General features: G+C 37.8%; 1 protein-coding gene across 3 annotated transcripts; it reads right to left on the bottom strand.

Annotated features, from left to right (window-relative positions):
• Positions 1-213: 213 nt before the first annotated feature.
• Positions 214-14,354, bottom strand: LOC122676014 (arylacetamide deacetylase-like 2). Of its 3 annotated transcripts, none has more exons than XM_043875279.1 (7): positions 14,183-14,320; positions 10,867-11,029; positions 9,823-10,045; positions 8,212-8,281; positions 6,348-6,455; positions 5,316-5,487; positions 214-1,320 (listed from the first exon to the last, which is right to left on the bottom strand). In XM_043875279.1, the coding sequence occupies exons 3-7, from the start codon at positions 9,992-9,994 to the stop codon at positions 718-720; spliced, it is 1,125 nt and encodes a 374-aa protein (XP_043731214.1). In that variant the 5' UTR covers positions 9,995-10,045; positions 10,867-11,029; positions 14,183-14,320; the 3' UTR covers positions 214-717. The 3 variants fall into 3 exon arrangements, with proteins under 3 accessions (XP_043731214.1, XP_043731215.1, XP_043731213.1); XM_043875280.1 differs by having other exon boundaries at positions 10,867-11,067; positions 14,183-14,314; XM_043875278.1 differs by lacking the exons at positions 6,348-6,455; positions 10,867-11,029 and having other exon boundaries at positions 14,183-14,354.
• Positions 14,355-17,563: the final 3,209 nt, after the last annotated feature.

The following is a 17,563-nucleotide window of genomic DNA, read 5'->3' as shown; positions in this document are numbered from 1 at the left end:
CTGACTTATAGGAAATGTCCCAGATGCTGGAAAAGATTGAAGGCAGAAAGAGAAGGCGGGAGAGGATAAGTAGGTTAGATAACATCACCAACTCAATGGACATGAATTTGCGTAAACTGTGGGCGATTGTGAAGGGCAGGGAAACCTGGCGTGCCGCAGTGCATGGGATGGCAAAAAGCGGGCATGAGTTAGCACCTGAACAACAATCACATGCCTGGGAGCAGACTTGTGTATTAAATGAATGAAAGAAAACTAACAGTCTACAGAGTGCACGAAATCAATGTATGAATGATTAACTGACAAAATGACTTGAAGATAGCAACCCTATCTAAAGAAAACTGCCTAAAGAAAACTGCAAGTTTTTGTTTTTCTTAAAACTTATCCTCACTTACCACTATCATTCCTGTCACTGTCTTGAAACTATTGTGTATATTTTGCCTATAATCATACTTTGTTTTTATACTTTACTATGATTGGTGAATATTTGCCATGTGTCAGGGAGAATAAATGATATATATTAGGATAAATATAGTAGAAGTCTTCACTGTAGCAGGGTTTAAGATTAGGTAAACTAATTTTTTCCAAGATACATAGTTATTTTGCTTTGATTTAAACCTAAATTTATCCAAAGCTAAAATCATGATGTTGTCCCTTAAACTCACAAATCTCAAAATATATCCTTTATACTATAACTGATTAGTGAGCTATATGTATTATTTATAGATTTTCTTCTAGCCAATTAATATACTTATCTTTTATTCTAATGCCTAGCTGTAAATTAATTGGTGAAGCCATGAATGATAAAGCTCCATGGATTCCATCCTCCATATGGTCATGAGAAACTTTAACTCCAACATTTTGAAGTCGTGAGACATACATAAGTCCATCATCTCTTATAAGATCATATTGACAGGTGAGGATGTAAGTTAAGGGCAAATTTTGCAACTGGGAATCATTGACTGCCAAGGGTGATAACCTACTATCCAAAAGTGCTGAATACGAAGGATTAAGTCTTCCAAGAATTGGTTCTGCATATACATGGTTCTTCTTATACTTCTCAGGAAGGAAGATACTCCAGTCAACCAACTTGAACAGATGCCTTGAACCATGAGGCATGTGTTGATTTTTCATCATTGCCTGGGGGAGTGCTTTATCCTGAGTCAAATACAGGCATGCAAGTTCTATTCCCAGTTTCTTTGACAGAATTAGACCATGTTCATTTTCTCTTTGAGAAGGAATGGCGATATCAATGACCTGTAAGCTGGGGTAAATTAAAGCTTGTGCTTTCAGCTTATTTTTGAATTCTGGATCATTCTGTATCTGAAAAATATATATAATAAAATGTGAATGAATCAAAGGCTTCAAAACTACAGGAGTGGCAGCCTTCATTCCAATCATATCAGCTGTGATGATGTAAATAATTATAAAAATGATATAGTTCCTAGTAATTATTTTCATCATATTTATACTGTACAGGGCATTAAAATGTGTCATCCCACTTTCATCACTAAAGTAATGATTCACACATATACACACATGTATTTATTAATATATGTAAGGTAAAGTTAGTCACTCAGTCATGTCTGACTCTTTGTGACCCCAAGGACTGTAGCCCATCAGGCTCTTCTGTCCATGGAATTCTCCAGGCAAGAATGCTGGAGTGGGTTGTCATTTCCTTCTCCAGGAGACATTCCCAACCCAGGGATTGAACTGAGGTGTCCCAATTGCAGGCAGACTCTTTACCAACTGAGTCACCAGGGAACCACCAAACAAAAAATTAATTATGTGATTCCTAGGAAAGAGGAAAAGCTATCTATATTGAAAACCATTTTTGACCTAAAGTGACCTAAGTGAGAAGAGAAAATGAATACAGCAACAGGATATCAATATCCAAATTCACATTATCTAAATTCAAAAGGAACTCTATCAAGTTAAAGGAAATATTCCTAATATACAACTCGCCTTCAGGCAGCATGTATTTGGAGATTCTCTTTCTTACAGAGATAAGAGAGCCTGAGATTTCAGCTATGGGGTGAGAAGAGCTATCATAAATTTCTCTTACCCTTTCTTTTACTCCTATGCTCTCTAGGAGAAAACCTACAATTAACCTCTGAGGAGCAACTACCTAGACACAGATCAACCTTCTTAACAATGACATCAATAGAAGTAAATACACCAGCTGCCACTCCACATGAAAATTTCAATATCTGGAGGGTCTTTCTTAAAGTTAGGCCCTCACCAAAGTCGCTGACATACCAAATGAGAGAATTAATTGAAAATAATCCCAGTGGAACCTCACAAGGGGTTCAGTTAGCCAACCAACTGAAACTGCACACCCAAGGCATAGTGGGTGCCACAATTCCAAAGCAGAAAATGAGGAAAGACAAATTTCTCTAACATAATCTCTCGAATGCTCTTGATCACACCCCTGTGCCCTCAGATGGATTATTTCCTAAACCAGCTGGCTCATCTCATAAGCAGAATAGAAGAACAACTGCACACACATAAACAAAAATGAGACGGAGAGACCAATACCTTCCCAGGCTAGTAGCAAAAGTGATCCTACAAGAGAAGTTAGAAGATCCTGCTGGTTTTAGAGATAGGTATTCCTCTTACTGGAGAGGGCAATGGAAACCCACTCCAGTACTCTTGCCTGGAAAATCCCATGGGCAGAGGAGCCTGGTGGGCTGCAGTCCATGGGGTCGTGAAGAGTCGGACACGACTGAACGACTTCACTTTCACTTTTCACTTTCATGCATTGGAGAAGGAAATGGCAACCCACTCCAGTGTTCTTGCCTGGAGAATCCCAGGGATGGAGGAGCCTGGTGGGCTGCCATCTATGCGGTCGCAAACAGTCGGACACGACTGAAATGACTTAGCAGCAGCATCCCTCTTATTATGTCAGTTTTGTTCCAAAAAATTGGCTTTGGAAGTAATAAGTATATATTCTACTGAATTCCTTTTTCAAATGTATTAGTTATTGTGGACTGCTATTATTTAATTGCACATAGCAAGGATTTTTTCATAAAGAAGGCAAAGCACCGAATCATTGATGTTTTCCAACTGTGGTGCTGGAGAAGCCTCTTGAGAGTCCCTTGGACAGCAAGAAGATCAAATCAGTCAATCCCAAAGGAAATCAACCCTAAATACTGAAGCTTCAATACTTTGGCCACATGATATAAACAGCCAACACACTGGAAAAAAACCTGATGCTGGCAAAGACTGAAGGCAGAAGAAGAGGGTGACAGAGGATGAGATGGTTGGATGGCATCACCGATGCAATGGACATGAATTTGGGCAAACTCTGGTACATAGTGAGGGACAAGAAGGCCTGGTGTACTGCAGGCCATGGGGTCAAGAAGGGTCAGAGATGATTTGGTAACTGAACAACGAACTGCAGCAAGGGTTTGAACGTTGTAAAAATGGCCATTTTTCTTTTTTATTACTATAGTGATTCTTCCATACAAGCATGACATGTGGCCCAAATGTTACCTGCTCACATTCCACTGAAATACATGAACTACAGTAATCCCAAGTGCTTGGTAGACTTTACAGTTTACTTGAAGAGAACAATGGGCTTCCCTGGTAGCTCAGTGATAAAGAATTTGTTTGCAATGCAGGAGACCCGAGTTCAACCCCTGGGTCTGGAAGATCCCCTGGAGGAGGGTATAGCAACCCACTCAAGTACTTTTGCCTAGAGAATCCCACAGACAGAGGAGCCTGGAGGGTGAAGGTCCACAGGGTCGCAAAGAGTCGGACACAACTGAAGCGACAAACAGCAGCAAGGAGAACTGTCAGGAAGCATTTAACAAAAGGCTTCCTGTGTGCTGTTTTTGGATCTGTCAGGAACCCTCTGGCCCTTACTGATTCCTGAATATTCAGGAATTAAGAGGAGAGGCATGCCTTTCCCAGGGCTGAGGAATCCAGGCATTTCTCATTACAGTGATAAGTACCCTCTTCCTTCTTATGAAAAGGTGATTGTTTGCAACTCTCTCTTTGATAGGGATCTTCTCATGTTTTGTAAGTCTGGAATTTTAATCTTTATCTTTGCTGAGAATAACCACCTTGTAAGACAGTGTATGTACCCACACCATGTTTATTAAAACACCTTTGCTCCATCAGAGCGTGGGTCCCCATGTCTTTCTTTCTATTCTTTCTTTCTCTCTCTCTATTTCTGGCTAATTCCTTGGAGCGCGGAGGCCCGCTGAGCTCACTTGCTTGCCCGGGTTTCTAACACCCTCTCCAGAAGGCGCACTGTGCCTTCACCCACTCGAGAGGGTGCCTGGTGCCCACGTGCAGCAGCACAAACCCTAAGAATACGACTCTATTGACTTTCCGCGCAAACCAGGGGATATCGGCCTCTTTCTCTCTCTTTCTTATTATCGACTCCAGACCACCAGGTTCTGGTCCATTAAAGGACCAACAGAGAACAAATCTGTTTATCACGTTAAAAATGGTTCCTAGACATTGTTTTATTTCCCTCAAAATTGGTGATTAAATTAGGAGGCTTATTTATAATGAAGAAGGAATTCATAGGGCCTGGACTCCATCTCAGGCCTGTCCGTGCTGGCCGTGCTCGGCTGCCTCTCCAGCGGACTCTGAACTCTCTGCTTAGTGCCTGTGGGGACGACAATGGAAGGATAAGACCCCCTCCAGACAGGGGAATCTTGAAGATCACATCCAGGCTACTCATTGCCTAAGAGGAAGCATACCGTAATCACCCCTGTCTCTGGACAGGTCATAAACTTTTTTTCGTATCTATCAGGATGTAATCACAGGCTTATCGATTATTAACTGGTTGGAATGTAACTGCGGGCTTATTGACTATTGACTGTTTGGACACGTACACATGGGGTAGGCGGTGGGTTTAGACACGTACACATGGGGTAGGTGGTGGGTTTAGACACGTACACATGGGGTAGGTGGTGGGTTTAGACACGTACGCATGGGGTATAAAAGATTTTCACAAATGCTGGACGGGGTCCTTGGCTAAGAGGAGACTCTGCCTTGGGCCCGCCGGTGTAATAAACTGCACTCCACTATCTGCATTGTCCTTCTGAGTGAGTCTGTTTCCCGGAAAGCGTGGCTATAACAATAAGGATATTTTTTTTTCCTTCAATGCTTTTAGAGCCACATTGTCTAAAGGTAAAGTCCTGTAAAAGGACAGGTTTTTTTGTTGTTGGTTTTTCCATTTAGCAGTTTAAAATAGAAGTCTGTTAAAAGCATTCCAACAAAAAGAAAACGATACTTTGTGATGGAGTTGTAGCACATGTACGCGTCATAAATAAGTATAACACATAAGACATAAGACATACCAGCTGAGCCACTGCCGCTGCAATTAAACCCCCAGCACTATCACCTGAAATACAGACTCGAGCGGGATCCACTCCATATTTTGCAAGAATCTTATCTTGTAGAAAGAATTTGACCACAGAAACGACATCTTCATGGGCAACAGGAAATTGATATTGATGACCTAATCTGTAACTTCAGACAAAGAAAAAAAAGAAAGAAAAGCAGACATGATTAAACTTCAGTTGCATTTATTGAGGTATCTCTCAATACAATCAATAGGTCCAGAGAAGAAAATTGACCCTGTTTTGAATCTTTCATTTCCTTGACTTTCAGCAATCATACCTAGACTTACTACTAACTTGTTTTTCAAATAAAATGTAGATTTTTGGATAAAGCTTTTTTCAAATGTCCTATTCTATGGGGACTTGAGAGAGATAAAGATTATGTCTTCATCGTCAGAACACTGTATATAGATTTTTCAGCAAATGTGCAATCAATAGGGGAGATGATCTCTCTGTAGCATTTATTAGATTCTCAAATGCAGTTGGTAGCAAATATTTTCCCAACCATGTTAAGAGTGCACACTAGATTTTCAAAGCAGCAAATCTGAGAATGAATGATTTGTAGAAGTCTTATGTTAGAAATTTATTTAGGTAAAAATTCTATAAAATAGCATGTTCTGTTATCAAAACTTATATCATAAGGTGAATACATGAGTATGAGCTTACATATGACCTGCAAACATAATTCAAAAGAAAAGTTTTGAAATTTGATATTGAAGTACAGTAAGTGATCTTGTGTAACAACTGTCAAAATCATTTTAAGGCAAATTATTAGAGCATCTGTTAATGTGAACAACTATATGTATATCTCTCTAGTTTATTCATCTAATATTGGGGCAAATTCTATTGGGTTGTCTTACTTTTTTTTATTTCTACTTATACTGGTAATCTTACTATAAATTTGAATTGGTAAGTTAATAATATCAACACTAACCATTACATTCTGGACAGATAACCCTTGCAGTTTTGCCCGACTGTAATCTATCTTACCAGAAGTTGGTAAAGGACAAGAAGGCCTGGAATGCTGCAGTCCATGGGGTTGCAACTGGGTCAGATGCGACTGGGAGACTGAACAACAACAATCTACATCTAAAATATCTGAAATATATTTTAAATATAGTATAAACTAAAGAACATATCAAAATATACTGCTACTTTAAAAGCTCTTCAGGATTAAAAAAATAAATATCAGAAATAACTGATGGAATTCTTAAGATAGGTACAATACATATTACCATTTAAAAGTACCTAAGATAATAAAGAGTTGACTCATTGGGAAAGACCCTGATGCTGGGAGGGATTGAGGGCAGGAGGAGAAGGGGATGACAGAGGATGAGATGGCTGGATGGCATCACTGACTCAATGGACATGAGTTTGAGTAAACTCCGGGAGTTGGTGATGGACAGGGAGGCCTGGCGTGCTGCGATTCATGGGGTCACAAAGAGTCGGACATGACTGAGCGACTGAACTGAACTGAAGATAATAAAATGGTACATTAGGTTAAAATCATTGAGTGAAAGGGAGAATATTCTAATTATTATAGAAGTGTCTCTGAAAACATCTAGGTTTCCTGTTGCTCTAAGGCAGCAATGATGAGCAGGACAGCACTGGTTTCACTTGTATGTTATATTCAATCTACTTAAGTTCTTACATACCGAGAAATTCCACCATATTCTCTATTCACTATTGGGCTAGAAGTCTCTAAGAAAATTTCTGTACTACTTAATTGATGGGGAAAATGGGGGAAAAATTCATCCTGAAGATGGAGTACAGAGAATGTCTAAATAGGCCATAAAGGATGGGACATTTCCTAGTCTTTGCTGCATATTGTTGGAAATTTGGGCAAAAATCATGAGCACTTATGTTCTCTCATTTTGAGAATGACTATAAACTCCCAGATGGTTCCAACATTTTCATCTGATGCTCCTCCTAAAGAATATCTATATAACTGACATCTTATAATAACCTATAATGGAAAATAATCTGAAAAACTGTGCATAACTAATCACTCTGCTATAGCCCACCAGACTCCTCTGTCCATGGGATCCTCCAGACAAGAATACTGGAGTGGGTTGCCATGCCCTTCTCTGAAATCAACTGCAGTTTAATTTTAAAAAAGAATATTTATAAAATTTATTTTTTATCACCAACTCAAGAAAACAAAAAACCCCTCAGCATCCCAAATGTGTAATGGATAATTAAGCACCTAGGCATTTCTAGAAAATATCATAGTGGTATTGCCAAAAATGTTCAGCCTGTGGTGCCTCCCAGAGGTCTGTCTAATGACAGAGATTAAAGGGAAACTAGGCCCCTTTGCTGGAGAAGGAAATGGCAACCCACTCCAGTGTTCTTGCCTGGAGAATCCTAGGGACGGCGGAGCCTGGTAGGCTGCTGTCTATGGGGTCACACAGAGTTGGACACGACTGAAGCGACTTAGCAGCAGCAGCAGCAGACCCCTTTGTATAATTCCCTGGTGGCTCAGATGGTAAAGCAGCTGCCTACAATCCTACAATGCAGGAGACCTGGGTTCAATCCCTGGGTCAGGAAGGTCTCCTGGAGAAGGCAATGGCAACCCACTCCAGTATTCTTGCCTGGAAAATCCCATGGACGGAGGACCCTGGTAGGCTACAGTCCATGGGGTCACAAAGAGTTGGACACAATTGAATGCTTTCACTTTCACTTTCAGGCCCCTTTGGGGAAGAGTGGATAATGTAACACTAATAAAAGTTACTAACATAAACCAAAAAATCCCTAAGATCCCTGTCCTTTTGGAGGCTTGGGTGCCTTCTTTTAAAACTATGTCATAAAGGCAAAAGATCATGAAAAAAAAAAAAAATGTATATCATGCTCTTACTCCACTCCCACAACGACAGCACCAAGATTCTTTGCCGTCTGTCTATTCAGGAGGTCCAAAGCTGCTAATTCTGAAATGAAAAAAAAATAATTTGAAAGTGTACTCTGTAAATAAAGAGCAATGGAAAACCACCTACACGTGTGAAATGTGATAGAAATGTACTTATGATTAGAGAGTTTCAGTGAAAAAAGAGGAGTGGTCATTCTCAAATTACACAGTGTAAAGAATTATTGAGAAGGGGAAAATGGATTCCACAGTGTATGAAAGTGAGCCTGAGAAATATAAAGAGAGTGATAGAGGACTACAAAGAGAGAGAGAGATTCCAAAGCAAGGAAGATCAAGGTAGAAGAGGTTGAAACATGCTTAGGTGTCACTGGAGAGGACACATTTCTAGACAGAGGAAAGAGAAATATGGATTAAACGCCAAACAATATGAGAAAATATGATCCCAGACAAAAATAGAGATTACATTTTACCAAAACATTAAAGTGCATCTTGTAGGATATAAGTAGAAAGAAGTGAAATTAAAGATTAAAACAGTGCTAATAATTGTTAAGGACACATAAGGTACTTATGGAGAGGGGGAGTGGAACATTCTGAATTTGGATAGACATCCTTGATAATTGAGAGAGGATGAACTGAGAGACTTGAAAGAGCACCGAGTGTTTGGAAGTGACATTGACATGAAGGATAGAAACTAAATACACACAAGAAACAGCGTCTTTAAGCCACCTTGACGGTTGGTAGAATGGGGCTGCTCACCAGTGATGTTAGGGTTAAGCCTGTGGATCCTGCTGATAGGCCTAGATGTGGCCACAAGTTCTACCACTTGCTAATAATAGGGCTTGGAACAAGTTACTGAACCACTAGCTACCTTCTCTGTAAAACTGTGACAGTGTTAGCCACCCTAAGAATGTGATTACCAATCAAATAAAGGTGGACCTCCCACCCGACGAGAGTAGCATCTGTGGTTGTTTTGAAACGTTAAACAGATCACAAAGTCAAAATCCTGGGTATAATGACTTAGGCTATAGGCTTTTTGAGGAAAGGAGTCATTATTTGCGTCTTACATTCTGAATTGCCTTAATACAATATCCTCTGTATTCAATGCTATGTGGTGAATCAATAATATCAAGAGTATAAAAGCAACTGTGTGTATAGGTGTGTATGTGAACTCTATGTGATATGTCTGAGCATGTTTGAGTTTGTGCCTGTGAGAATGTGTATGACTCTAATTTTCTTAGCTATTCCATTGTACTTCTTAGAATCATTTGCAAACATCAGATGGGAATAGACTTGATGGGAGGATCTAATTCCTCGGTTTTATTTTATTTTTCCATTTGAAGTTCAAAATGAATTTCCCATTTTACATTGTCAGTGTAACTTTATTTGATAATAATTTTTATAATAATCTTATATTTTTAAGATTTGCCAAGAAGTATATGAAGACCTATATATGAACCATGAATGATACATATACATACTTACAAACTTATCAACACTCTGCTAATTAGATATATACCACAATGTATTCTAATATAAATACATGTAATGTGCAATACACACAAACACACATGCTCACTCATATTTGCTTATATAAAAAGCACTTACTACAACTTCCCAAAACAAAGGCACCACCATGAACAAAAATTACAGCTGGTCTCTGGCTTGCTGACTTCCTCTTAGGCAAGTACAAACGTACTGGAATATCACTAAAGGTTATATCCATCACTGTAACGTTTTCATCTGAAATTGGTAGTGTGTAGTCCAGTTTCATTAACATGGAAAACAATTCATCAAATCTTTTAAGACCTATTTTTTCCAATAATGTAGCCTGTCAAAACAAACAAAAACAAATTAAAACACTAAACATTTTGATTTTTAGTACCATCAAATGCAAATAAATATGCACTCAAAAAAGAAGAAAAAAATATAATAATACTTTAGAGGCCTTATTGTACAGCCTAATACATAAACTAGAGTTGCTCCCAAATAAATCTCAAGTATGTAGTGTTTTTAAACTAAGAGTAGTCTCATTCATTTAACTTCAATCAGTTTACATGCAACTTATTTTGGTCTACCTGTTTCTTAAATGTAAGTTGTAAAATTTTATCATAAAAATTAACTGAGTAACAAGATTTTATACTTCTCTGTATGCAAATTCTAAATATTTTAATTTCATTTCATTACTTATTCATTTAAAATTTCAGAGAGTTTATAATCTCTGGCAAAATTTCATCAGAATTTTTAGTCACCAATAAGCTAAATTTAAACTTGTCCATGGAAAGGATCATTAATTATATAGTCAAAGCAATTTGGATATTGAAGAATAAGATTGGTGGACTCATAGAACCTTATTCCAAGACTCCTGAGAAGATAGAATAGATAATACGTGTATTATTGGTGAAAGACTGGACTCACAAATTAAGGGAAGAACACAGAGTCAGTTCAGAAATAAACATACAAATATGTCCAGTATATTTCTGACACAGACACAAAGCAATTCAGTGAAGAAAGATGTTTCAACAAATGGTGTTGGAGCAATTGGACATCCATATGCAAAAAAAGGTACCTTCATCAATTCCTCACACTTTACATAGAAATTAACTCATAAAGGATCCAATACCTAAATGCAAAAAAAGTAAAACGACAAACCTCTTAGAAGATATCATAGGAGAAAATCTTTGTGATTTTATGCTAGGTTAAAAAGTTCTTAAGAGGCTTAAAGACTTCCCAGGTGGGCCAGTGATAAAAAATCCACCTGCCAACTCAGGAGATGCAGGAGAGGCGGGTTCCGTTTCTGGGTTGGAAAGGTTCTCTGGAGGAGGAAATGGCAACCAACTCTGGTATTCTTGCCTGGAAAATTCCATGGACAGAGGAGTCTGGCAGGCTACAGTCCACGGGGTTGCAAAGGCTTAGACACAACTGGTCTCACACCCACACACATATACACACACACACGCACACACAGACAATATCAAAAAACAAAAGATTTCTGTAGAAAAAGATAAAAAGGACTTCAACAAAATATAAAGGCTTTTGCTGTATAACTCAAGAGAACAAAATGAGAAGTTCAAGATTGAGAGAAAATATTTGCAAAGTAAGTATCTGTTAAATGACCTCATCCCAAATGCAAAGAATTCACAATAATCAACAATAGCAAAATGAAGAACCTTTTTTTTTCAAATGGAGAAAAGATTAAACACAGATGTCACCACAAAAAAACATGGAATAACAAATAAATACATGAAAAGTTACCCAATACCTGTAATCTCTAAGGAAGTGAAAATATATGCCACAATCAGATATTTTGACACACTTATTAGAATGGTTTTTAAAGAAAAACTTAAAATATTAAATGCTAGTAAGGACTTAGACCAAGTAAAACTTTCATATATTGCTGGTCTGAATGCAAAGTTGTATAGCTTCTTTGGAAAAAAAAATTGGGGCAATTTCCTATAAATTTAAGTATACATTTAAAATATGACCCAGCACATCTAGCTCTAGATACTGACTCAACAGAAATTAAAATTTTTGTTCATATTACCTCCAAAGTGGGAACAACCTAAATATCTTTCAACTGTTTATTGAGAACAAATCATGATATACCCACATAATGGAGTACTACACAGCTTTAGAAAGGATTGAAATTATGATACTCAGTGAGTGGATTACTCTCAAATGCATTATGCTCAGTGAAATGCATTAAGCTGGCTTCAAAATCCACATGCAGTATGAACTCATTTATATGATATTATGGAAAAGGCAAAGTATACAGACTTATAGTGATCCGTGGTTACCTTGAATTTAGGGTGGGGAAGAGTTTACTGCAGATTCTTCACCACAGAGCCAGCAGGGAAGCCCAGAAAGGGCAGCACAAGCGTGATTTGGGGGATTATGTTTTCATGTCTTGATTAGCTTAGTGGTTGCATGAATCTCTACCTATATTAAACTATATGCTGCTGCTGCTGCTGCTAAGTCGCTTCAGTCATGTCCGGCTCTGTGCGACCCCATAGACGGCAGCCCACCAGGCTCCACCGTCCCTGGGACTCTCCAGGCAAGAACACTGGAGTGGGTTGCCATTTCCTTCTCCAATGCATGAAAGTGAAAAGTGAAAGTGAAGTTTCCCAGTCATGTCTGACTCTCAGCGACCCCATGGACTGCAGTCCACCAGGCTCCTCCGGCCATGGGGTTTTCCAGGCAAGAGTACTGGAGTGGGGTGCCATTGCCTTCTCCATTAAACTACATAGGACTATGTAATCAAAAGACTGAAATTTAACTGCATGGAAAGTTAAAAGTTGGCAAAATGATAAAAAGAGGTAGAGTATGAATATAGATTGTCTGGGTTTGATCTCCAATTCTAAAATTTATTAACTCTATGTCTTTGGATTACTTATTTCTTATGTCTTGCTTTCCTCATTGTAAAGTAAGGGTAAAAATTATTGACTTGTTCAAAGCACAGTTTTAAGTGTTAAGTCATACTTTTAATGAACTTAAAGTAGGGTAGGCTACACCACAAGTGCTCAATAATTCTTAGCTTTTTTCATTAACAACATGTATAGAAAATATTCTCAAATATTTTCACAGCTGGATGAAGATAATCACAGTGAAGATAATTTCAATTTAGCAGATATATCACTTTAAAATCAACTTTTTTTTACTTTTGGCCCCTCATTTCTCATAGATCCTATCTTGGAGTAGATACTGACTAGAACTCTATTGAATAAAAAACAGTTATTCATGTTAATACCATTTTAGATATCACTGCAAGCTATCTTGGAACACCTGCTCCCTTATTCTCATAGTAACTCTGAAATGTGCTTATAGACTTCTCACTTTGCAATTGAAAAAAACTGAGCCATAAAAGGATGAAGTAGACTCTTTCAAGGAATGATTGGCTGCTTTTAAAATTAATGCTCTCTCTTTCTTCTCCTGCTGTCAATAAAATGAATGTGTAACTTATATTTTTCCATATCTTTTATCAAGAACTGTGATGTTTGCTTTCATGACATATGTTAAAAATCTCAGTCATGGCAGTAACAAAATGATTATTACACAAATAAGTAGAAACTGATGAATTGCTAGCATAGTTCACACATATACACGTAAAATGCACCTATAAGCAAATACAAATGTTGGTTCTACTTTGGATGAACAATAGTTTAATTCTGTTTTGCATTTGATAATTAAAAGTGGAATTTTAAAGTTGCATGTTTTCAGGATATACTAACATTGATGAGCCAGAGTAATAAACTCTGTAGTAGTAACTCTGAAGTTTAAGATATATAAGCTGTTCAGAAAATAACATGGCAGTTTCTCCGTAGGGCTGGCACTTACTTGTTTTTCTCTAATATCCACCGAATGAAAAGGTGAAGGCTTTGCAATGAAAGGAAGCATTAAGGCCAAGGGGTGATTTGGCATACTTTGGACTTTGGGCAGGAGATACCTTGGGATCTAGTTTGACAGATCTGTCATCTCCTCTGGGTAGCACAATAGACAGCCACTTCCCAGGTACCATGCACTGCTCTGGTTATTTTTCATCTGTTGATGCATTTTCCCTCAGACTTTCTATTGTTCATATCATTTATAAGGCCTCCAGGTAGCAGCATGATTTGAGAGGAGAGTGTCATATTTTCAGTGGGGTAGAACTTAGTTCAAATTCTGGCACTGTCACAAAAAAATCTGAAAACCAGCAATTTAAGATTGAAGGTAGACAACAGAGTGGTTTTCAAAGTATGGTCTTGGAATTCTTGTGGGCATCTTGTTTATTTTATAAGCAGAAATTTTACTTCCCCAAGTTTTGTACAGATTCAAATGGGCTTCATAATGATTTATTCAATTAAACAGATTAATAATATTTGGCTCATTTATCCCAAAAGAAAACTGAAGTCTCTTTCAAAATGCTAATTGAAAGAAAGCTTACATGTTCTTGTAACAAGGCATCCCAATCACCTGGAAAAGAAAAACTTACCATAAGTGAAGTTATTTTTATAGCAGCATCAATGGTCCTTACTTTCCAGGGTTCTTCAATGTTTTCTGGTATTGGTGTATAAATATAATAAGCAAAGAGGATACAAGTCAGTCCAAAGCACAGAGTTTTGTACCCCATAATGATATTCTTTTCACAACCCCTCTGCAGTAATAATATAATGTGGCCCTATATATACTAAAATGCTTGGTAGGTGGACAAAGATACTTGACAGGCTCCTGCTAACGTGATCATATTACTTGAAATGTAATCAGTTGCAAGATTAACAGTGACGACAGTAACTAGTTCAACAGTTACTCTATCTGAAATACAGTTCACAATATCTTTCATCAAATCTGTAGACAGAGTAGCAAAAGATTTTTAAATGCTGGTAGAAGCTCTTTCACCCTGTGACACCATCATTGACTCAGCACAACAAATTTTATTATGAGTTTAAACAGAACACATGATAAACCATGATGTCTGTTTCTTCTATTAATATTTTGTAAAGATTACTGTGAAGAGTTTAATTAAAAACAATGTCAGGCAATATTTAGTTACTCTCAAGGCTAATGCCTTTGTCATAGATTACTACAAAACTAAAATCCACTTTGGTCTACTGATCCTTAGACAAGAAGATAAGAACATGGTATTCTTAAGCAAGTTCCAGAATTAATTCAACAAGCTCAGAAATATTTATAAAGTGCATGCTTACATTAAGAATGCAAATTTTCAACCTATTTAGTTGAGCAATCATGCAAAAAGGAGATATTCATTTAACCAAATATTTATTATCTGTTTATATTTGCTAAACTCTGTATTGGGCAAAATGGTAAGAAAACTGAGCAAATTCTTGCATATGTCCATTCCTCGGTGGAGCTTATGCAAACTTCCTGATTTCCATTTTTCCTAAGACCATGTTTTGGGAATTTTGTCACAGACTAGTTTATTTGGGGTCTCCCCTGTTTCTTCATTCACTTTGCAGCAGAAGTCATCACTTTTACTATAATTGCTGCATTATCCCTATGCCATCATTTCTCAATACAACCCTGCTTTATTATCTATCTAAGCACCAGACTGAAAGGAATTAAGATTATTATTCTAAAAAAGTTGAGGAATAAGAACCACATGGGTGGCAAATGATAAGAAGGCTGGAAGGAAGCTATATATGAACAATCCAATATACAGAAAAGCATAATGGAAAAGTCAACATTTTGAAGTATCAGTCTAATTTTGTACAGTGTTCCATCTCCATCTTCTCTACCTTACTTGAAACCTCATTGGCCTTGCCTTCTCCCCATGGTTAGCTCTTTTTCTCTTAATTTCTAAATGATAGAACATGCTGTCAGAAAATGGAAAATATTATAATTTCTTCTACTGTCTGCATTTTGGAACCTAAAGTAAAAGTGAAAGTCGCTCAGTCATGTCCAACCCTTTGGGTCATAGAATTTTCTAGGTCAGAATACTGGAGTGGGTATCCTTTCCCTTCTTCAGGGGATCTTCCCAACCCAGAGATAGAACCCAGGTCTCCCGCATTGCAGGTGGATTCATTACCAGTTGAGCTCTAAGAGAAGCCCAAGAATACTGAAGTGGGTAGCCTATCCCTTTTCCAGGGGATCTTCCTGAACCCATGAATTGAACCGGGGTCTCCTGCATTGCACACAGATTCTTTACCAACTGAGCTATCAGGGAAACCCTTGGAACCTAAGCTCTTACACTAATAAAAGGGACTCTTGATAAAGACATGAATTTATATGTTTGATTGATACATGAAAGAGCTTCAGTGAAGAAATAGTTTTCTTCGGTTGTTGATTTCCCCCTCATTTGTGTGGTGGTGAGAGAGGGTGGTAAGCAGACTGAAAACAGACACATTTCTCAGCGTCTCTCAGGGTCATATGCCAAATTTTGACTGGAAGGGGGTGTCTGCCAAGCACACGGAACAAAGCTGAGCTTCAAACTGTAGAAATCAGATGTGAACTGAAATGAATTAAACATGCCACATAGCCATAGCTCAAATCAACTTCTGATTGGTTTGAAGTAATCAGCCCTCCCACTTGCTACAAAATATGGGTAAGGGTGTGTCCTATCTTTTTTTAAAAATAAAAAATCACTTCAATTTCAAAGATTCTTTTAAATGCAATGACTAGTATACACACACAATGCAGTAAAGAAGACCCACAGACAACTCTGATTTTAGAATTAAAAACAACAAATAGAGGTTAAAATAACTTTTAAATATGTTAAAGAAATTAGGTAAAATGGAGAAATGGAGAAAGGTGTTGAATTCATCACAGGTAAACCTAAGGAATATAAAATGTCATTCCACTATAAAAAATACAATGTCTGAAATTAAGGATCAATTGAGTAGACTAAGAAAAGAACTTAGAGATATGCCAGTATAAATTAGCCATGTGTACAATATCAAATGGTCTAATATAAGTGTAATAAGGACTGGAAATAAAAATAGGGAAGAAGCAAACTGGAAAATATGTTGGATGAAAAATTTCTAAAATTCATGAAAGTCATGAGCCCACAAGTCAAAAAGCTCAGTGAACTGAACAATATAAATATAAAAGAAATGACATATAGGCACACTATAGTTGTAATTGCTGAAAATCAAAGAGGAAGACAAAATTCTAAGACGGCTACCTAAGGTTTTTGGTTACTGGTGAACAAACACCTTACCTCAGTTATGCAATCAAACAACTTTCCAAGTATTGCTATGAAGAAATTTTTGCAAATGTAATGAAGGCTCCAAATCAGTTCACCTCAGACTTTCAATTCCCGACATGAGTAAGGTGTGTGTTAGTCACTCAGTCGTGTCCAACTCTGCGATCCTGTGGACTGTAGCCTGCCAGGCTCCTCTGTCCATGGACTTCTCCAGGCAAGAATACTGGAGTGGGTATCCCTTTTCCAAGGGATTTTCCTGACCCAGTGATCAAACCCAGGTTCCCTGCATTGCAGGCAGAATCTTAACCAGCTGAGGCACCAGGGAAGCCTGAAGCCCAAATGTTAAGCAATGTGGGCAGACTAAAAACTGAGTGGCTCCCAGCCAAACCACCTGCATGAAATCGGGTTTCTAAGTCCTATAACCATGAAGAACTAAATTCTAGACTTTAGAACCTAAAACATCCTGGAAGAAGGCTCCAAGCTTGAAAAGCTAATAGCACTCATCAAGATGTTGATTTAAGCAATAAAACTCTAAGGGCTGAACCAATCCTTACCTTGTAAGACCCACGAAATTTTGAAATATTTCCACTGCCTTAACCCATTAAATTTGTGAGAAGAAATAGCAATAGAAATTTCACAAATATTAAAGGAAACCAATGCCAGGGGTAGGGGGACACATCATATTATTAAGGAAAACAACAGGAATAATGGATA

The sequence above is a fragment of the Cervus elaphus genome, chromosome 19 (genome assembly GCF_910594005.1).
Source record: "Cervus elaphus chromosome 19, mCerEla1.1, whole genome shotgun sequence".
NCBI classification, from domain to species: Eukaryota; Metazoa; Chordata; class Mammalia; order Artiodactyla; family Cervidae; genus Cervus; species Cervus elaphus.
Note: the sequence above shows the minus strand (reverse complement) of the source record. Positions and strands in the feature narration are given on the sequence as shown.